The following is a 20,199-nucleotide window of genomic DNA, read 5'->3' on the forward strand; positions in this document are numbered from 1 at the left end:
TTTTTTTTTTTTTCAAGAATAATTTTTTTTTTTTCAAAAATATTTTTTTTTTTTTCAAAAATATATTTTTTTTTCAAAAATGATTTTTTTTTTTTTTTCAAAAATTATTTTTTTATTTTTTTCAAAAATTATTTTTTTTTTCAAAAATATTTTTTTTTTTTTACATGGGGCGGTCATAATGTTTTGGCTGATCATGGGGTTGTCAGCTTTTGTCACCTCCCACTCTAGTTTTGAACATTTCGCCATTCATTCCTATGGGACCAATTTCGCCGCAAAAACGTCATTTCGTGGACCATTCGGCGAAACGTTCCACAAAGTAATAACACACCAATCGGGAACAATCCGCTCGTTTTGGTATATTACTTGTCTCTGTAGTGTAAAAACTGTGGGAGGAGTCTACAAGCATTATCAAGTCTAGCAGATGAAGTCACATGCATTTGGGGTGTCTCAGCATCTTGTGTTTACAACCACTGTTTCCTAGCAACGCTCATGCCCTGTTTATGCTTCCCAAATACTACTTCATCAAAACTGCCCCATCAGAATTACCCCATCAAAACTGCCCCATCATATTCCTCTATTATAAATCAGTACATGGTGTGTCTGTCCCCTCCCCCGGGCTCTGTAATCAGAGCTGAGATGCTCCAGCCACCTCCCCCCCTGTGTATAACAGAAGCTTTGGTAACCATGGCAACAAAACAAACACCGTACATACTGATTAATGGCTAAAATTTCCTGAAATGACCTCTAAACAAATGGCCGTATTTTAAAAACTATACATCCTACAGTGAAGATCTTTATATTGTGAGAATCACAAGACCCAGACCTAGATTTTGATACATAGTATGTCTCTGAAATAGTAAAATTGAAGGCACGGTCGCAGTTTAGAAATTGCCCTTCAAATTTGAAGGGGCTAGAGTGTAGTTTCAATGAATGTCAATGGACGGCGTGAGTTGCAAACAAATGGTCATATTGTGAAAACTATCAGGACTATGGCTTAGCCGTGGACATGTTTAGTGGCAGCAGGGATAGCTGAACGTTTTGATATAAGATTTGTGTAGGTGGGCTTGAAAATGAGGGAGAGGCGGCAGTTTAGAAATCATGTTCTGATTTTCCAGCTTTTGCCATCTCCCACTCTAGTTTCCCCATTCATTCCTATGGGACCAATTTCGCCGCAAAAACGACGATATTTCGTGAACCATTCGGCGAAACGTTCCACAAAGTAATAGCACACCATTCGGGACCAATCCGCACGTTTCGGTATATTACTTGTCTATGTAGTGTAAAAACTGTGGGAGGAGTTAGGGTGGTAAATTTGGCTATAATAATAAGAATAATATATATGTGAGATAACAGTAAGTGGTCTTGCTATGCAAGAACACTTAATTAAGTGACTTCTGAGTTCTGAAGGCAATTGGTTCCACTAGATTTTAGTTAGGGGTATCAGAGTAAAGGGGCTGAATACAAATGCACGCCACGCTTTTCAGATATTTATTTGTAAAAAATGTTTGAAAACCATTTATCATTTTCCTTCCACTTCACAATTATGTGCCACTTTGTGTTGGTCTATCACATAAAATCCCAATAAAATACATTTACGTTTTTGGTTGTAACATGACAAAATGTGGAAAATTTCAAGGGGTGTGAATACTTTTTCAAGGCACTGTATTTCTGTGTCGATCAATGAATGATAAAATAAATTTGTTGCATGCAATAAATATGAATAAACATCAATTTAAATTAAATAGAGTGCATTTTGTTATGTTCTACTCCTTAAAACAGAGCTCCCAGGTGCTTCTTTAAAAGAAAAAAAGGCTGGTTCAGAAGTATGCACAATCCAATATAGCATGCATGTATTCATAAAAAAAAATAATTGTACGTATACATTTTTATGATTGGACATGTAGATGCTTTTCAGTGCGGGTATGACAGTGAGCTTTATGTGCTGGAGATAAGTGAAAAGAACAATATGCACAGCAGTGGAGTGCCGAAGGGTATGAAGACAGCACTGTATACAGGAGAATGTGAAAATATGACAATGGGAATTATTTGCAAAAGAATGTTTAAGGTTTAATGGGGGGCAATGTGGGATGCAAGGTAGTGAGCACTATGTGCAAAAAAAAAATGTGGAGGGTATGATAGTAGATCTAGTGTTTGGTAGAGGTGGTGGTAAGAAAAGACCATGACAGCATTTACAATTTACAGACAGGGTGTGTGTAAGACATAGAGGGAATGAAGTGAAAAGTGTGGTTTGAAAGGTTAGAATAATAAGATTTTTGTCCTCACTGTAAAAGCCTTTTCTTGGAGTTCATTGAGGGACACGTGGTTCAAATTCAAATAAAACATTTGGGATGTCCAAAAGCAGTCCAACTGAGGGGTGGTGGCACAACAAAAAAAAATGCTAAAAGACCCTCTAAAAAACTGTTAAAACTGCCTGCCTGCAACTGAAAGAACCACCTGAAAGACCTTAAACTCAAAGCTGGCATCAGCTGAGGCCTGGGCATCCACCTGGTAGAACTTAGGCCCCTTTTACACTGGGGCGGTTTGCAGGCGTTATTGCGCTAAAAATACCGCCCCAAAACAGCCTCCGCTGTTTGTTCAGTGTAAAAGCCCGAGGGCTTTCACACTGAAGCGGTGCGCTGGCAAGAGAAGAAAAAATCTCCTGTCAGCCGCATCTTTGGAGCGGTGAAGGAGCGGTGTATTCACTGCTCCTAAACCGCTCCTGCCCATTGAAATCAATGGGACAGCGCGGCTATACTGCGGCAATACTGCGGCTATAGCCGCGCTATACGAGTGGATTTAACCCTTTTTCGGCCGCCAGCGGGGGGTTAAAACCGCACCGCTAGCGGCCGAATACCGCGGTAAAACAGCGCTAAAAATAGCGCTGTTTTACCGCCGACGCCCCCTACCGCCCCAGTGTGAAAGGGGCCTTAGAGAATGTGTGAACAGAAAATCATGTGGAAGCCTTGCAAATCTTGGAAACAGTTGCCTGATGCTGAAAAGCCCAAGAGGAACTCATTGATCTAGTGGAGTGCGACTTGACAGCAAGGGGAGGAGCCCAAGCCAACAATAATCATGAGTAAGGCCCCTTTCACACTGGGGCGGTTTGCAGGCGTTATTGCGCTAAAAATACCGCCTGCAAACCGCCCCAAAACAGCCTCCGCTGTTTGTTCAGTGTGAAAGCCCGAGGGCTTTCACACTGAAGCGGTGCGCTGGCAGGAGAAGAAAAAATATCCTGTCAGCCGCATCTTTGGAGCGGTGAAGGAGCGGTGTATTCACCGCTCCTAAACCACTCCTGCCCATTGAAATCAATGGGACAGCGCGGCTATACCGCGGCAATACCGCGGCTATAGCCGCGCTATACGAGTGGACTTAACCCTTTTTCGGCCGCCAGCGGGGGGTTAAAACCGCACCGCTAGCGGCCGAATACCACGGTAAAACAGCGCTAAAAATAGCACTGTTTTACCGCCGACGGCCCCTACCGCCCCAGTGTGAAAGGGGCCTAAAGAAATTCTGACTAGTAAAAATGAGTCATCCATCCCCCTTTGAGACTAGCAAAAAACTGAGGCATTCTGGTAATGGGAGAGGTTTTACCAGGCTGGTCACTGTTTACTGTTTTTGTTTACCACTGTCTAAATCCTCCTGTGGGCAGCATATATACATCCATGGCCAAAAGTTTTGAGAATGACACAAATAATCATTTTCAAAAAGTCTGCTGCGTCAGCTTTTATGATGCCAATTTGCATATACTCCAGAATGTTATGAAGAGTGATCATATGAATTGCAATTAATTGCAAAGTTCCTCTTAGCCATAAAAATGTACTTAATCCCATGAAAACATTTCCACTGCATTTGGTAAGAAGGCTTTAGGGTGCCCATGAGAGATCAGCAAGCGCCAGGACCGTCTCCTACAGTTGATTCAGCTGCAGGATCGGGGCACCACCAGTGCAGAACTTGCACAGGAATGGCAGCAGGCAGGTGTGAGTGCATTTACACGCACAGTGAAGTGAAGACTTTTGGAGGATGGCCTGGTGTCAGGAAGGGCAGCAAAGAAGCCACTTCTCTCCAGGAAAAACATCAGAGACAGACTGATATCCTGCAAAAGGAAAAGGGATTGGAATGCTGTGGACTGGGGTAAAGTAATTTTCTCTGATGAATCCCCTTTCCGATTGTTTGTGGCATCCGGAAAAAACCTTGTCTGGGGAAAAAAAGGTGAGCGCTACCATCAGTCCTGTGTCATGCCAACAGTAAAGCATCCTGAGACCATTTATGTCTTACCCAAGGGAGTGGGCTCACTTACAATTTTGCCTAAGAACACAGCCACGAATAAAGAATGGTAGAAAAACATCCTCCAAGAGCAACTTCTCCCAACCATCCAAGTTTGGCGATGAACAATGCCTTTTCCAGCATGATGGAGCACCTTATCATAAGGCAAAAGTAATAACTATGTGGCTTGGGGAACAAAACATTGAAATTTTGGGTCCATGGCCAGGAAACTCCCCAGACCCCAATCCCACAAAAAAAAACCTCACAAATTATGACAAACTCCTACCATTGGTTATGCAAGAATGGGCTGCCATCAGCCAGCATGTGGCCCAGAAGTTGATTGACAGCATGCCAAGGCGAATTGCAGAAGTCTTGAAAAAGAAGGGTCAACACTGCAAATATTGACTCTTTACATAAACTTAATGTATTTGTCAATAAAACCCTTTGACACTTATGACATGCTTGTAATTATACTTCAGTATACCATAGTAACTTCTGACAAAAAGATCTAAAAACACTGCAGCAGAAGACTTTGTAAAAATTAATATTTGTGTCATGCTCAAAACTATTGGCCACGGCTGTATACCGTAAAACCCAAGTGTCTCTGAATCCTTTGTCCCTCAATGATCGAGAACAGGAGTCTCCAAACTTTTAAAACAAAGGGATTGGTGGTCAGTGGGAGAAAAAAGGATCTATCATTGGTGTCAGTGGGAGGAATATCGCCCCATCTTTGGTGTCAGTGGGAGGAATAGTGCCTAATAATTGGTGTCAATGGGAGAATTAGTTCCCCATCTCTGGTGTCAGTGGGAGGAATAGTGCCCATCTTTAGAGTCAGTGGAAGGAATAGTGCCACATCATTGGAGTCAGTGGAAGGAATAGTGCCCCATCTTTGGAGTCAGTGGAAGGAATAGTGCTCCGTCTTTGGTGTCAGCGGAAGGAATAGTGCCACGTATCAGTGGAAAGAATATTGCACCCAGGGCCATAGTTTGGAGACCCCTGATCAAGAAAGAAATATGTTTTAATTACCTGTCGTTTTTTATTGTCGTGACAGGGTCTATTTTTTAAGACATCAAAGGTCTATTGGAGCCCTAATTCTTCAGTCCATCAAATACAAAACAGGGACAGAAAGTTCTCCATCTGCACCTGAGCCAGTTCAAAGCACAGGCAGCCTGAAAGCAAGAATCTGAAAAAGCTCTGTGCTGGAAGTGTGACTGAGCTCTGATGGCTGTGAATATGTGTCTGTGTTCGGTGACGTGAGTGTGCGGTCTCAGTGTTGTAACTATTACTACAAAGTCTGTGTACACCAGTGAGGGCAAAGGATACAAAGGTGGTTATATGGCAAAGACCAGTGAATGGTGAGGTGGATGGAGGAACCCCCCCCCCGCTAGGATATTGTATTCTGACAGTGGGTCCCACCACTTTCAGAATACCCTAAACAGCTGTCACAGCCACTGATCAACAAGGGTTTCCCAGCATGTCTCTTCAACAGAAGCCGATCAAAAGTATTGTGCTGAGATCTCCACAAAGTGATTGAAATTCGGCCGCTCCCTGCTGTATAGGACAGGATATGTAAGTGTGCCATATCATTTCTATACACATTTCTTCTTCTTTTTCTAGTGTATGCTGGAACAGCCTAGTCTGATTCATAAATGGCTTTTGGTTATCTGACAATAAATTAAGTGTGTTTAGAGAACTATTACTGCTGTTAGCATTATTGTGCTCTTTGAAGAGCGGGCTGGTATTCATTACGTGCCATTCAGGAGGGACCTGTCAGATGATTGAACTAATAAACGGAGTGCTGCAATACAGCATTTAAAACCGGTTAATGGTGTAAATAACTTCAGGCAGCCCTGCGGATCTGATGGTTATGACTATCAACTAGAGGGAAAAGCTTTTCTAGAGTATATACTCTGAAGTACAAAGTAATGCATACTGCACTATTTTTGTCATACCATAATGCAGTCTGCAGAGGTCCCAAATCATTGTCAACCTGTCAGCTGCATTCAAATGTAAGTCAGTATAAATCTTTGGTTAAAGTGCAAATGAAAAAAATCACTGTACATTGACTCATGGATACTGCCCCAAACTAGTTCATGGAAACCCTTGTAAATACAGCCTGAAACCTGATGCAATGCAACAAATACAAGCATCTAATCAGAAGTCTGCTTTCTTTTCTTTATCTACAATAGCTGTTGTGGAGGACGATGGAGGAAGTCGCTGAATTTAAACAATTCAACATCACTTCAGTTCCACATTACATTTTAAGAACGTTTTATGAAATGATATTAGTTTAAATAACCTCTAGATTGCTGTCTGCGGAGAGGTTGTTGGAAGCCATATTTAACTGTATCTATAAGGAGATGGAGATTTCCACTATTGTTAAAAAAAATAATACAGCACAAGCCAGTTGTGATTTAATTACATTGTGGATTACCTTTCAATTTCAATCTGCAAACACTGTAATATTCTAAAACTGTAAAAAAAAATGCAATGCAATAAGGCAATCTGGAGTGTTCTGCACCCAATTGGTGTATGGAATGCCGCCAGAAATGTAATTTCCTGATTGTGTGATTGGATTCAATTTCAATTTCACCTTTTTGAAAACAATAAATGCATATGTTTTTGCAGGTAAAAAAAAAAAAAATGTGCACATGTTATTTTTTCCCAGGGGGTGCAATGTCAGGCTCCTACAGACTCTTTCTACAGCTCTGTGTCTATACTTATGTAGGGGCTGTCACAGGGAAGGAGGGGCTAAAGGGGTTCTACTTGAACAGGCTACATGTTATACCCTAAATACAGGTGTAAAATGTGACATGTTCAAAAAGTGAACCTATCCTTTACATCACCTATATTATATATGGCAGTATTCCAGATAGTAAAAAACGGCATTTTACATGTGTATTTGATTGTTTTCAGGCCGTTGTGAGGATACAAGAAGATTGGTCATGTGACCTTTCTGTAACTTGCACTGTGCACACTTTCCCTACAGGAAGTTCAGGGAAGCTGCCTGAATGAGTGGAAGCAAGCTGGTATGTTTGTGGGAGGGTTTAATACTACTTTCAATGGTACATAAACCCTAACAAACCTTTTTTTCAGTATGTTAAGATCCAGCCTCACTGTTCGCAGCTTTCTTAAGAAAATCATTTTATGCTACACAGTCATTACCTGGAATTTCTGCCCATACCTTCCAACTTTCTGAGATAAGAAAAATGGACACCTTTTACTGTAAATTACTCTATGTAGGCAAAGACACATTCCTGCAATGAACCAGTTATGTTGAACATGATGAATTGCTATGCAAAAAAAAAATTGGTTTAACCCACAAGTGTTTTTTCTCACTACCAGTTGTTCTTAATACTGGCTTTTCAATTTCAAAATAAGGAATTCAATAATGCATTGGCTGGATGGAGGGCTTACAGCAGTTTAACACTTCTAAATAGTGTATTCATTATTGAGATCTATACGTCAAACCATAAAGAATGACAAATAAGGAAGGAAGAGTGATTTGATTCCAAAAGAGGGGCAGTCTCTCCAAATCAGGAACAATTGGGAACTGTGGGGGTTATTTACGAAGGGCAAATCCACTTTGCACTAAAAGTGCAATCTACAAGTGCAAAGTGCACATGAAATTGCACTGAAAGTGCACTTGGAAGTGCAGTCGCTGTAGATCTGAGGGGTAGATCTGAAATGAGGGGAAGCTCTGCTGATTTTATTATCCAATCATGTGCAAGCTAAAATGCTGTTTTTTATTTTCCTTGCATGTCCCCCTCGGATCTACAGCGACTGAACTTCCAAGTGCACTTTCAGTGCAATCTCAAGTGCACTTTGCACTTGTAATTTGCACTTGTACTGCAAAGTGGATTTGTCGTTAGTAAATAACCCCCCATGCCTGCCAGTAATAGCACTTCCTCTTACAGGCTGATATTGCCTCACATTTAGCGACAATGCACACTCCTTTTGTTGGCCATTGTGCCGCCCATTTCATAGACCAGATAGGCAGCCCAATGGCTAATTGAAGTGGGAGTAAACTCCCTTGCATGGTTTTTACCTATAGGTATGTCTCTAATAAGGCTTACCTACAGGTACTGTAAATACCTCCTAAACAAGCACCGTTTAGGAGATATTTACTGCACATGCAGCTGGTGACGTCACGGTGCATGCGCTCTGAAGCAACGGAATACCAGTGCCGTTCCTTCAGAGTCCTGTGCCGTAAATGGCCGTTCCGGCGTGCATGCGCAGAAGTGACATTATTGCAGCTCCAGCCACTTACACAGCCGGAGTCCGCAAACCTGGAAAGGAAGACCGGGTAAAGATGAAAGCACCTTCAGCAGTGACATCGCGCCACGGGAAGGCATACTAGCACATTATGACTTTGCCTTGCAGGTTTGAAAAAAAAAAACACCCAGCGGTTTACTACAGCTTAAAAAGAGTTTGTCAACAATGCTGCTTATTGACAGGCAACAGCTTAGCATTGTCAGGCTGAAACAGGAAGTTTTGTTACTGGCAGAATCTCCAGGTGAAAAAAAACTTTGACACAAGATCACAAAAAAATTCTTCCTTAAGAAAACTGTATACCGTGAGGCATGATGCAATATATACCAAAAATAGCTTTTTGGTTTATATACACATGGTAAAACAGCAGCAGCATAAAAAAATAAAATAAAAAAAGAGAAAAAACATCATCTAGAAGAAGGCCTCAGTGCAAAGAAAAGATATTGTTTGTTTTATATTTTGCTACCCAGCGAGCATTGTATTTATTCTTTAAAGCCCAAACTCTTCCACTAGAAAAAAAAAAACCTGTAGTGCAGAGAGGCCTCACTACAAGGGTGTCTTTTTTTCTGGGGGAATTGGGCTTTGAACTAAATAATTGTAATGATAAATACAGTCAAAACAAATTTCTTTAAGGTTCTCAAGGAATGGGGTTATATACTACTGATTAAAGTTTTTTCCTTTCTTACATATAATCTTTAAAATCATTCATTCTATATGGTAATTTTTATGCTTACAATGAAAACAAGGTTGGCATGATTTCAAAGACATTGTGCTATAGGTGAATATTTACATGCAGCCTAATTGCCAGAGACATCTATTGCCTCCTATGTTTCCACCTTCGATTTATTGTAGTGAGATTGTGCTGCAATATGACAATGCTAAATATGGGTAAAGGTCATTTTAAACATGTGAAGTAAGTCAAAATGGGTGGTAGGTCTACAGACACATGGAATTGTCATATGAATGAAGAACAGTTGGATTGCTGTTTGCTAGAAGCTTGATAGAGGTGACTTTTGATGGCATCTGATGTGGAAAGACAGAAAAGGACTATTTCAAACCCCAAAATTGAAACTTTCATAAATGTCATGTAGCCATACATGGAAGACAGGCAGAGACAGCAATTACATGGGACAAACAGCATAAGGGAGATGATCAGCAGCTGCATTTCCATGGTTAGTTTAAAATGATCGTTCAAAATTATGTTTTTTTTTTTTTCTTTCTGAAATGTATAAACTCATTGGAAAGAAATTTTTCTTAGTGAGATGTAGGCAGATTCAAAAGGAAAAAACATGCTAAACGCATGCTAAACACAAGAAAGATTTGCTGCTCTATAAAATCTACAGCAGTAATCGATATAGGGGAGGGACTTACCTTTCACATACTCGGACTGTCCATGCTGCAATGATCCAGGATGAGATGCTGAAAACCAGAAGAACTGTACCCGGACAGATGGTCATAAGAGTCTTCATTACAAAGCGTGTGTTGAAATTGATCTTGTTGAGGGCGCCTATGCTCCTTGAAGATGCATCAGTGAAGAGCTTGCTGTGGAGGAGCATCACACGTCCAATTAGATAGAGCCTTAAGAACATAGGGATGGATAAGATGATGTCTATGTCGGCATTGGCTACAGAGGTGGTATAGAAGAAGGCCAGACGAGCTGTCCAGGTAAAAGAGTACTGTCCAGGGATAGGATGAATGGCACACACAGTCAACTCTAAAGTGATGAAAAATATCCGTTCATAGGTCATGGCTATTCTCCAGTCATCCGCTCCATTGTCCACCATAAAAAGCTACAACAAAGTAAAGTTAGGCAATAGAAAATCAGGAAAAAAATTGGAGCAGATATAAAAACATGCTGAAATAAATTGTTAATGTGCACAAGAAGTATGATGTAGTTGATACCAACACTTTATTGCCTAGACACACACTAAGGCAGTAGTAGGGAAAATTGTTTTATATGCCCAAAAAATATACTGTTATATTACAGTGGATTTAGAGTTCACAAGCAATAATTAGGTTTATAGTAGGTTAAAACATACACTTGCTAAGACTAGCTAGAGAAAAAGCAAGAATCAAGCAATAAATAATAAAATTACTTGGTTATGAAAAAAATCATGCACACCTGTGGATAGCAGAAGCTTTAACCTCATCCCTACTTACGATTATGCTGGAATGTAATAATCAGCAATGTATCAGCCGTGGTAAAAGTAACAGCCAGTTATGAGGAAATTCAGGACCCTGCACCACAGAGTTCAGTGAGAGCAGTGACTTAATAACATAAGTTTACAGCAAAAGACCTGTACTCTTCCTCATTCCTCACTTTCTGCATCTCCACTCCCTTCCCAACATTCTGCTGCTGCATCCGTTGCAACATCTCAGCCTCTAGTGACAGGGAGGGAAAGGACTTCAGAGGGTTAGGATATGCCACTTCAAGCGGGGAAGGGGATCACAGGGCTATGCTGAGGATGGCCAAGCAAAGGCTTGAACCTCTGCAGAATTCTCCTTCCCTTTTCCAGGGAAGGTATCGCTGATGAAATTGCTAGAGGCAAAGAATAAAAATGTCCCCAAATCACCCCCCATGCTCAGTGCTCTAATGCCAGCAGCTGGCTTTGCAGCTGATCTTATTCGAAATCGTGAAATCAGTCCCTATTCAAGTTTATGGCCTGTGTTTCACCACAGTGGCAGGTGCTTAGCTCCATTACTTTGCCGAAAAGGTCATCTCTGCCCCCCACCAGCAGGTGCAACATAATGTGTCTGTGCTGCTGGACCACGCATTCAGCGGCAGGGTACACATGACCACAAACATTGTTCAGTAAGTATGGGCAGCCATGTTACATAGTCTTCAGGACACACTGGATCGACTTTCCCGATTGTTGAGAAGGATTTAGAACAGGGCACACCACTGGACTTGATGATGCCGCCATGTGGCATGTCTCTTGGAGCTGGCTCACTGCTGAGACTGGCTTGCATCTGGAATTTGTGAACATAACTGAAATTTTGAACTAAAGTGGAGAGTTAATAACCAGGAGTTGAAAACAGGAATTAAGACAGGAGTCTTCTAACCTGTAAGTAACATCTGAAACTTCCTATAAGTAATCATATTGTAACTGGGAAATGAGTGCTAGCAGGGTTGAAGGTTTTGCTCAGTGCACAGTGTGCCACATGTATTCAAAACTGGTGCAACAGCTCCAGGATGGATACCGCTGTGACAGATGTGAGCGGGTTGCCCTTCTGGAAGCTTGCATTAGAGATCTGGAGGAACAGGTTACAACACTGGGCAGAAAGGACAACCTTGAATGTGGTCCTCTGCTCGTTGAGCAGGTGGTCAGTAGGGTTGATGTGGAGGACGGAGGATTATCAGGTAGTAAGATGAGTTAATGTAGTTAGAGGGAGTGGTAGGGGCTCACAGAAAAGGAAGTCCAGTCCTGTGTTTGTGCACCAAAACAAATTTGCCAACTTGAGTGAAGAGGTGGCAAACAGAGAGGTGTCAGCCCTGGATGTCACTGCTACCCCTAACAGCCGGGAGAGCAGCCCATCTAGTAGGGGTGGGGGTGTTGAGGGTAGTGCAGGTAGACCTAGACAGTTGGTGGTAATGGGGGATTCTATAATCAGAAGGACTGATAGAATAATTTGTAGCCAGGATCGCCTCAACCGAATGGTTTGCTGTCTCCCTGGTGCTAGGGTTCTGCATGTGGTGGACCGGGTTGATAAATTACTGGGGGGGCTGGGCACAACCCATGCACAACACAGGAAAAGCAGGGGGAGATTAGAGACTTGAATGCATGGCTTATGATCTGGTGTAAGAAGGAAGGGTTTGGGTTTCTAGAGCACTGGATTGACTTTTCATTGGGGTACAACCTATATGATAAAGATGGTTTGCACCTGAATGGAAGGGGGTCTGCTGTGCTGGGGGAGAGGTTTATGAGACGGTTGGAGGAGTATTTAAACTAGGATTGAGGGTGGGGAGGGTGAACTAGAATTCAATCAGGCAGACAGGTCGGTTAGGGGTCAGACATTAATGGAGGGTGGAATGGGAATAGATGGGGGGAGGATAACAGCAGGTGACAAGAAGGTTCCCATGTTGCAAACAAACATTGGAAATTATAGTGCTATTTGTACTACTAAAAAAGATATGCAAAACACCAGAGCAAAATGTAATAATGCATTAAAGTGTTTGTTCACCAATGCCAGAAGTCTGCCAAGCAAAATACGTGAGTTGGAAGCTCTGGTGCACAAGGAGAGCTATGGTGTAATCAGTATTGCTGAATCTTGGCTTCATTCCTCACATGACTGGGCTATTAATATTCCTGGTTATGCACTCTTTCGGGGAGAGGTGGCGGTGTCTGTCTCTATGTCAGAAGTGATCTCAAAGCGAGTGTGAATGAGGACCTAATTGATAGATAGTGTGATAAGTCTGAGGTATTATGGGTAGAACTGTACATGGGTGTGCGTACTACAAAGATTATCATTGGAGTTTGTTATAGGCCACCCAATGTTAAAGGGGTTGTAAAGGTAAAAGTTTTTTCACCTTAATGCATTCTATGCATTAAGGTGAAAAACCATCCGACAATATCGCCCCCCCCCCAGCCCCCCCGTTTTACTTACCTGACCCCTCGAAAGTCCCGTGCTCGCCCCGACATCCTCTTCGCAGCTCAGCCTGGCCGTTGATTGGTTACAGTGGATGGATTGAGAGCAGAGCAGCCATTGGCTGCCATGGTCATCGCCGGGGGGCGGGGCCGAGTGATACAGTGAGCAGCTATGGCCGCTGGCTGTATCACAGGAGCGCGCCTGCAAGCACTCAACACCATGCGAGGGAGCACGCATGAAGGTGTTGAGTGCTTGCGGGGGGGAGTCGAGAAAGCCGCTGAGGGACCCCAGAAGACCAGGTTCGGGGCCACTCTGTGCAAAACGAGCTACACAGTGGCGGTAATTATAACATGTTTGTTATTTTTAAAAAAATATATATATATCTTTAGTGATCCTTTAATGAGGAGGTGGAGACTCAGCTCCTTGCACAGATGGAAAGGGCTGCAAGGGCTGGGTCGGTGATAATAATGGGGGATTTTAACTACCCGGAAATTGACTGGAGTAATGGCACTGCTGGAACAGTTAAAGGGCAAAAATGTATAAGCCTATTACAGGACAATTTTATGGTCCAGTTTATTGAGGCCCTAAATAGGAATGATGCTCTGTTGGACCTGGTAATCTCAAACCATGCAGAGCTTATTACTAATGTTCATATAAAGGAACATCTGGGTAGCAGTGACCATAACATGATTTCATTTGATGTTAGCTGTAAGCAAAAAACACATATGGGAAAGATAAAAACACTTTCCCAATTTTCCAAGGATTAGGGCTGCTCTCCAAGACTGAGACTGGGAGGGAATAATTGGCATTGATTAACACAGAACAGATATGGGAACTCTTCAAAAAGACTGTATGTGAACTCCCTGAAAAGTATATACCCATGGGTAATAAGTTTAAAAGTCTAAAAATGAAACCTATGTGGCTCACAGTTAAAAAAGCTATAAACTTTAAGAAAAGAGATTTAAAAAATATAACAATTAAGGAACACTATTATCGTTTAAATGTTACAAAGAATATAACAGAATATGTAAAAAGGAAATCAAGGATGCAAAAATGCAAAACGAATGACAGATTGCAAATAACAAATGATAGTAGGACAAACCTCAAAAAATTCTTCAAATATAATAACAATAAAAAGGTCAGGTCTGAGCATGTAGGCCCTTTACAAAATAATCTAGTGGGGGTGACTGGGGACAAAGAGAAGGCAAATTTATTAAATACTTTCTTCAGTTCTGTGTATACAATGGAGCATAGGGGAGCTCATGTCCATAATGGGCATGGTATTGACACAGCCCCAAATGAACCACTATGGCTCAAAAGTGATATGGTCCAGAAATATTTAGACATAATAAAGGTGGATAAAGCAATTGGACGAGATGGCATCCACCCAATGATCCTAAAAGAATTGAGCTCTGTCAGTTCAAAGCCATTGTTTCTAATTTTTAGGGACTTATTAATGACTGGAATAGTACCACTGGATTGGCCAATGTGGTGCCCATATTTAAAAAGGAAACAACGTCCTTACCAAGTAACTATAGACCTGTTAGGGCCCTTTCACACTGAGGCGGGCGTCGGCGGTAAAGCGCCGCTATTGTAAGCGGCGCCTTACCGAAGGTATGCGGCCGCTAGAGGGGCGGTTTTACCCCCGCTGGCGGCCGAGAAATGGTTAAAAACCACCGCAAAGGCGCTTTGCCGGCGGTAAAGCCACGCCGTCCCATTGATTTCAATGGGCAGGAGCGGTGAAGGAGCGGTATACACTCCGCTCCTTCACCGCTCCAAAGATGCTGCTAGCAGGACTTTTTTTACCGACCTGCCAGCGCACCGCGCACTGCTCCAGTGTGAAAGCCCTCGGGGGGCATGAAAGACAGAGGTTGTCAAACACATTTGATTTCTTTTTATGAAGAGGTAAGTGAAACCTTGGACAGAGGGGTGGCTGTGGACGTGGTAAACTTGGATTTTGCAGTAGTGTTCAATACAGTTCCCCACACAAGGCTAATGGACAGAAAACTGGCTAAAAGACAGAATTCAGAGAGTAGTGGTAAATTATTCATATTCTGAATGGTCTAAGGTTATCAGTGGTGTACCCCAAGGTTCAGTGTTGGGAGCCTTACTTTTTAAAGTGATTGTAAAGCTTCGAGTTCTTTTTTTAAATAACAAACATGTCATACTTACCTCCACTGTGCAGTTCGTTTTGCACAGATCCTCGACTTCTGGGGTCCCCCAGTGGCGCTGGTAGCTCCTCCCTGCATCTTGCGGGAGCCATTGGCTCTGCTGCTATCAATCTATCCAATCAAGAGCCGAGAACCCTGGGCAGAGAAAGAACGCATCTCTGCCAAGGGAAATTCCAGGGCTCAGGTAAGTAAAACGGGGGTGCTGGGGGGCCAGTCACTGCCAGATGTTTTTTCACCTTAATGCATAAGATGCATTAAGGTGAAAAAACATGAGGGTTTACAACCTCTTTAATATCTTTATAAATGATATAGGGTCTGGGATTAAAAGTGACATTTCAGTCTTTGCAGATGACACCAAACTATGCAGTGGAATAATGTCCTTACAGGATGTCTTAAACTTACAAGCTGACCTCAATGCACTGTTTAACTTCCTCCCACCTGCGCTGTAGCCGTCATTCGGGCCTTAATTCCCAGGGGGCTGTCATATGATCTCCTCTCATGCATGAGCTGCCTGCGCACCCCCTGTGGGGCGCGCGCGGCTCGCTTTGTGATCACTGAGTCTATGGGACTCGGCTGATCACAGATCGGGCCCTTACCACGTGATCAGCTGTCTCATCTGTGCCCACCAGTGCCACCTGCCAGTGCCACCTCTCAGTACCCACCAGTGCCACCTACCAGTGCCCACAGTGCCACCTACCTTTGCCCAACAGTGCCACCTATCAGTGCCCACCAGTGCTGCCAATCAATGCCCATCAGTGCCTCCTCATCAGTGCCACCGATCAGTGCTGCCTATCAGTGTCACCTACCAGTGCCTACCAGTGCCCATCAGTGCCACCCATCAGTGTCGCCTGTCAGTGCCACCTACCATTGCCCTTCAGTGCCTCCCATTAGTGCCAACCATCAGTGCCACCCATCAGTGCCACCTCTCAGTGCCCATCAGTGCAGCCTCATCAGCGCACATCAATGAAGGAGAAAAATTACCTGTTTTCAAAATTTTATAACAAACTATGAAAGTTTTTTTTTTGTTTTGTTTTTTAAATTTTCGGTCTTTTTTTGTTTTTTCTACAAATAACAAAAAAACCCAGCAGTGATTAAATACTACCAAAAGAAAGCTCTATTTGTGTGAAAACAAATTATAAAAATTTAATTTGGGTACAGCGTTGCATGACCACGCAACTGTCATTCAAAGTGTGAGAGCACTGAAAGCTGAAAATTGGTCTGGTTAGGAAAGGGGTTTAAGTGCCCAGTAGGCAAGTAGTTAATCGGGGGACTATGTGGCAGATGAGGTTTAATGTAGATAAATGTAAAGTTATGCAATTGGGGGCTAAGAATATGCATGCATCATACATACTAGGGGAGTACAACTGGGGGAATCTATAGTGGAGAAGGATCTGGGGGTTTTGGTGGATCATAAGCTCAATAATAGCATGCAATGCCAAGCTGCGGTTTCCAAAGCGAGCAAAATCCTTTCATGTATTAAGAGAGGTATGGACTCCAGAGAGAGAGAGATATCATTTTGCCCCTGTACAAATCATTAGTACGACCTCATCTGGAATAGATAATGCAGTTCAGTTTTGGGCACCAGTTCACAAAAAGGATATCGGGGAACTAGAGAAAGTGCAGAGAAGGGCAACCAAACTGTTAAGAGGCATGGAGGAACTCAGCTTTGAGGATAGATTAGAGCTGGGGTAGGAAACCTCAGCCCTCCAGCTGTGGTGAAACTACAAGTCCCATGAGACATTGCAAGACCCTGACAATCACAGGTATGACTCCTAGAGGTAGAGACATGATGGGATTTGTAGTTTCAAAACAGCTGGAGTGCCGAGGTTGCCCACCCCTGTATTAGAGGAATTGAATGTATTCTCTCTTGAGAAGAGGAGATTAAGGGGGATATGATTAACGTGTACAAATACTGTATAAAAGGGGTCCATATAGTGAACTTAGTGTTGAGTTAGTCACTTTACGGTCAACACAGAGGACATGGGGGCACTCTTTACGCCTAGAGGAAAAGAGATTTCATCTCCAAATACGGAAAGGTTTGTTCACAGCAAAGCTGTGAAAATGCGGAATAGACTCCCTCCAGAGGTGGTTCTGGCCTGCTCAGTGGACTGCTTTAAGAAAGGCCTGGATTCTTTACTAAATGTACATAATATAATTGGGTACTGACATGTATAGGTAAAGTTGTTCCAGTGAAAATCCGATTCTCGGGGTATCAGGAAGGAATTGTTTCCCCTGCTGTAGCAAATTGGATCATGTTTTGCTGGGGTTTTTTGCCTTCCTCTGGATCAACTGTGGGTATAGGATTGTGTATATGGGAATGTATGATATTATTTTTTATTTATTTTTATGGTTGAACTAGATGGACTTGTGTCTTTTTTCAACCTAACTATGTAACTATGATGGTGACAGAGCAGTCACTTAACCCCCACCTTCGTTCTGGCCTCATCCTCCTCTGGCCTGAAACCACCTAGGCTATGTTGCTATGTTGTGTTGCAGCTTGTATGCTTGGGGGATAGGAGTCTGCAGGACCAGGCCAAGAAGTGGCTGACACCACCCCCTTTTTAGCCACGTAGTGTCATGTGTAAAAACAGCACCAACCTACTGGCTGCCCTTGGTCTGTAAAAATCACACATAGACCTTGCCTAGTACATGTCATCAATCTGATGGTGCTGCAGTTCATCGTGAATTGCACTGGTTTCCGGAAGGTCTTTCGTCAGGCAGAAATTCAGCACCAACATCAACTATTGTCTCTCAGATGATACACTTTAAAGTTTTATTTCAAGATAAATCCTGTCTCATCCCTCCCTCTTATACTGCAACCTAACCAAGCTGCTTACATACTGTCTAATCACTGTACAAAGTTTATGTCTGTGGCCTCTTAGATAATAGACTCTAATTTCTATTACAAGATAAAACCTGCCCCTTCTCTCCCTCCTAAATTGTGGCCTAGGCAGGATGCCTACATACTGTCTAGGCACAATAAAATGTTTGCGATTATTGTCTCCTATAATAAACTCTCATTTTTAACACAAGATTAAATCTGCTTTGTCTCTCTCTATTTACTGCCCATTGGTGTGCAGTGTGCTCATGTACTTTCCTAATACTGGCCAATTTAAACCAAACACTAGGGCTGCAACTAATGATTATTTTTATAATTGATTAGTTGGCCGATTATTGTTTCGATTAATCAGTTAATAACCTTAAAAAAAAGTGTGGTGTATAATTTAGTTAATATGTAAAGTTTAACCACTTGCCGACCGCCTCACGCAGATATACTGCGGCAGAATGGCACGGGCAGGCAAAATCACGTACCTGTACGTGATCTGCCTCCCGCGGGCGGGGGGTCCGATCGGACCCCCCCCCGGTGCCTGAGGCGGTCGGCTTCTGCCCGGGAGCGATCAGAGGTGAGGGGGAGGCCATCCATTCGAGGCCATCCACCTCGCGATCGCTCCCAGCCAATGAAATCCTTCCTCTGCTGCTGTATAGTAAACAGCAGCAGAGGAAGTGATGTCATCTCTCCTATGCTCGGTATTTTCTGTTCCAGCGCCGAGGAGAGAAGACATCGATGTGAGTGCACAACACACACACACAGCAGAACACGCCAGGCATACTTTTCACCCCCCATCACACCCCGATCACCCCCTGATCAACCCCCAATCACCCCCCCCCCCCCCCCCATCACAGTGACACCAAGCAGTTTTTTTTTTCTGATTACAGCAATGGTGTCAGTTTGTGACAGTTAGGGGGTTATTTACGAAAGGCAAATCCACTTTGCACTGCAAGTGCACTTGAAAGTGCACTTGGAAGTGCAGTTGTTCTAAATCTAAGGGGTAGATCTAAAATGAGTGGAAGCGCTACTGATTTTATCATCCATTCATGTGCAAGCTAAAATGCTGTTTTTTATCTTCCTTGCTTATCCCCCTCGGATCTACAGTGACTTTACTTCCAAGTGCACTTTCAGTGCACTCTCAAATGTACTTGCAGTGCAAAGTGGATTTTCCTTTAGTAAATAACCCCCTTAGTGTGGTAGGGCAGTTAGTGTTAGCCCCCTTTAGGTCTAGGGTACCCCCCTAACCCCCCCTAATAAAGCTTTAACCCCTTGATCACCCCCCGTCGCCAGTGTCACTAAGTGATAATTTTTCTGATCGCTGTATTAGTATCACTAGTGACGCCAGTTAGGGAAGTAAATATATAGGTTCGCCGTCAGCATTTTATAGCGTCAGGGACCCCTATATACTACCTAATAAAGGTTTTAACCCCTTGATTGCCCCCTAGTTAACCCTTTCACCAGTGATCACCGTATAAGTGTTACGGGTGACGCTGGTTAGTTGGTTTATTTTTTATAGTGTCAGGGCACCCGCTGTTTATTACCTAATAAAGGTTTAGCCCCCTGATCGCCTGGCGGTGATATAAGTTAGGTTTTAGGGTCAGATAGGGTCTGCGTCGCCCCAGGCAATGTCAGGTTAGTGCCAGTACCGCTAACACTCATGCACGCAGCATACACCTCCCTTAGTGCTATAGTATCTGAACGGATCAATATCTGATCCGATCAGATCTATACTAGCGTCCCCAGCAGTTTAGGGGTCCCAAAAACGCAGTGTTAGCGGCATCAGCCCAGATACCTGCTAGCATCTGCATTTTGCCCCTCCGCCCGGCCCAGCCCAGCCCACCCAAGTGCAGTATCGATCGATCACTGTCACTTACAAAACACTAAACGCATAACTGCAGCGTTCGCAGAGTCAGGCCTGATCCCTGCGATTGCTAACAGTTTTTTTGGTAGCGTTTTGGTGAACTGGCAAGCACCAGCCCCAGGCAGCGTCAGGTTAGCGCCAGTAGCGCTAACACCCACGCATGCACCGTACACCTCCCTTAGTGGTATAGTATCTGAACGGATCAATATCTGATC

At 43.1% G+C, this 20,199-nt stretch overlaps 1 protein-coding gene across 4 annotated transcripts in view; it reads right to left on the reverse strand.

The window, feature by feature from the left end:
- KCNN1 (potassium calcium-activated channel subfamily N member 1) overlaps positions 1-20,199 on the reverse strand; it is a 206,371-nt gene that overhangs the window by 120,018 nt on the left and 66,154 nt on the right. For all 4 annotated transcript variants that reach the window (XM_073593203.1, XM_073593195.1, XM_073593188.1 and 1 more), the window contains exon 4: positions 9,907-10,325. In XM_073593203.1, coding sequence (XP_073449304.1) covers positions 9,907-10,325 — 419 coding nt within the window. The remainder of the gene's footprint in view (positions 1-9,906; positions 10,326-20,199) is intronic.

The sequence above is a fragment of the Aquarana catesbeiana genome, linkage group LG01, assembly GCF_042186555.1.
Source record: "Aquarana catesbeiana isolate 2022-GZ linkage group LG01, ASM4218655v1, whole genome shotgun sequence".
Lineage (NCBI taxonomy): Eukaryota > Metazoa > Chordata > Amphibia > Anura > Ranidae > Aquarana > Aquarana catesbeiana.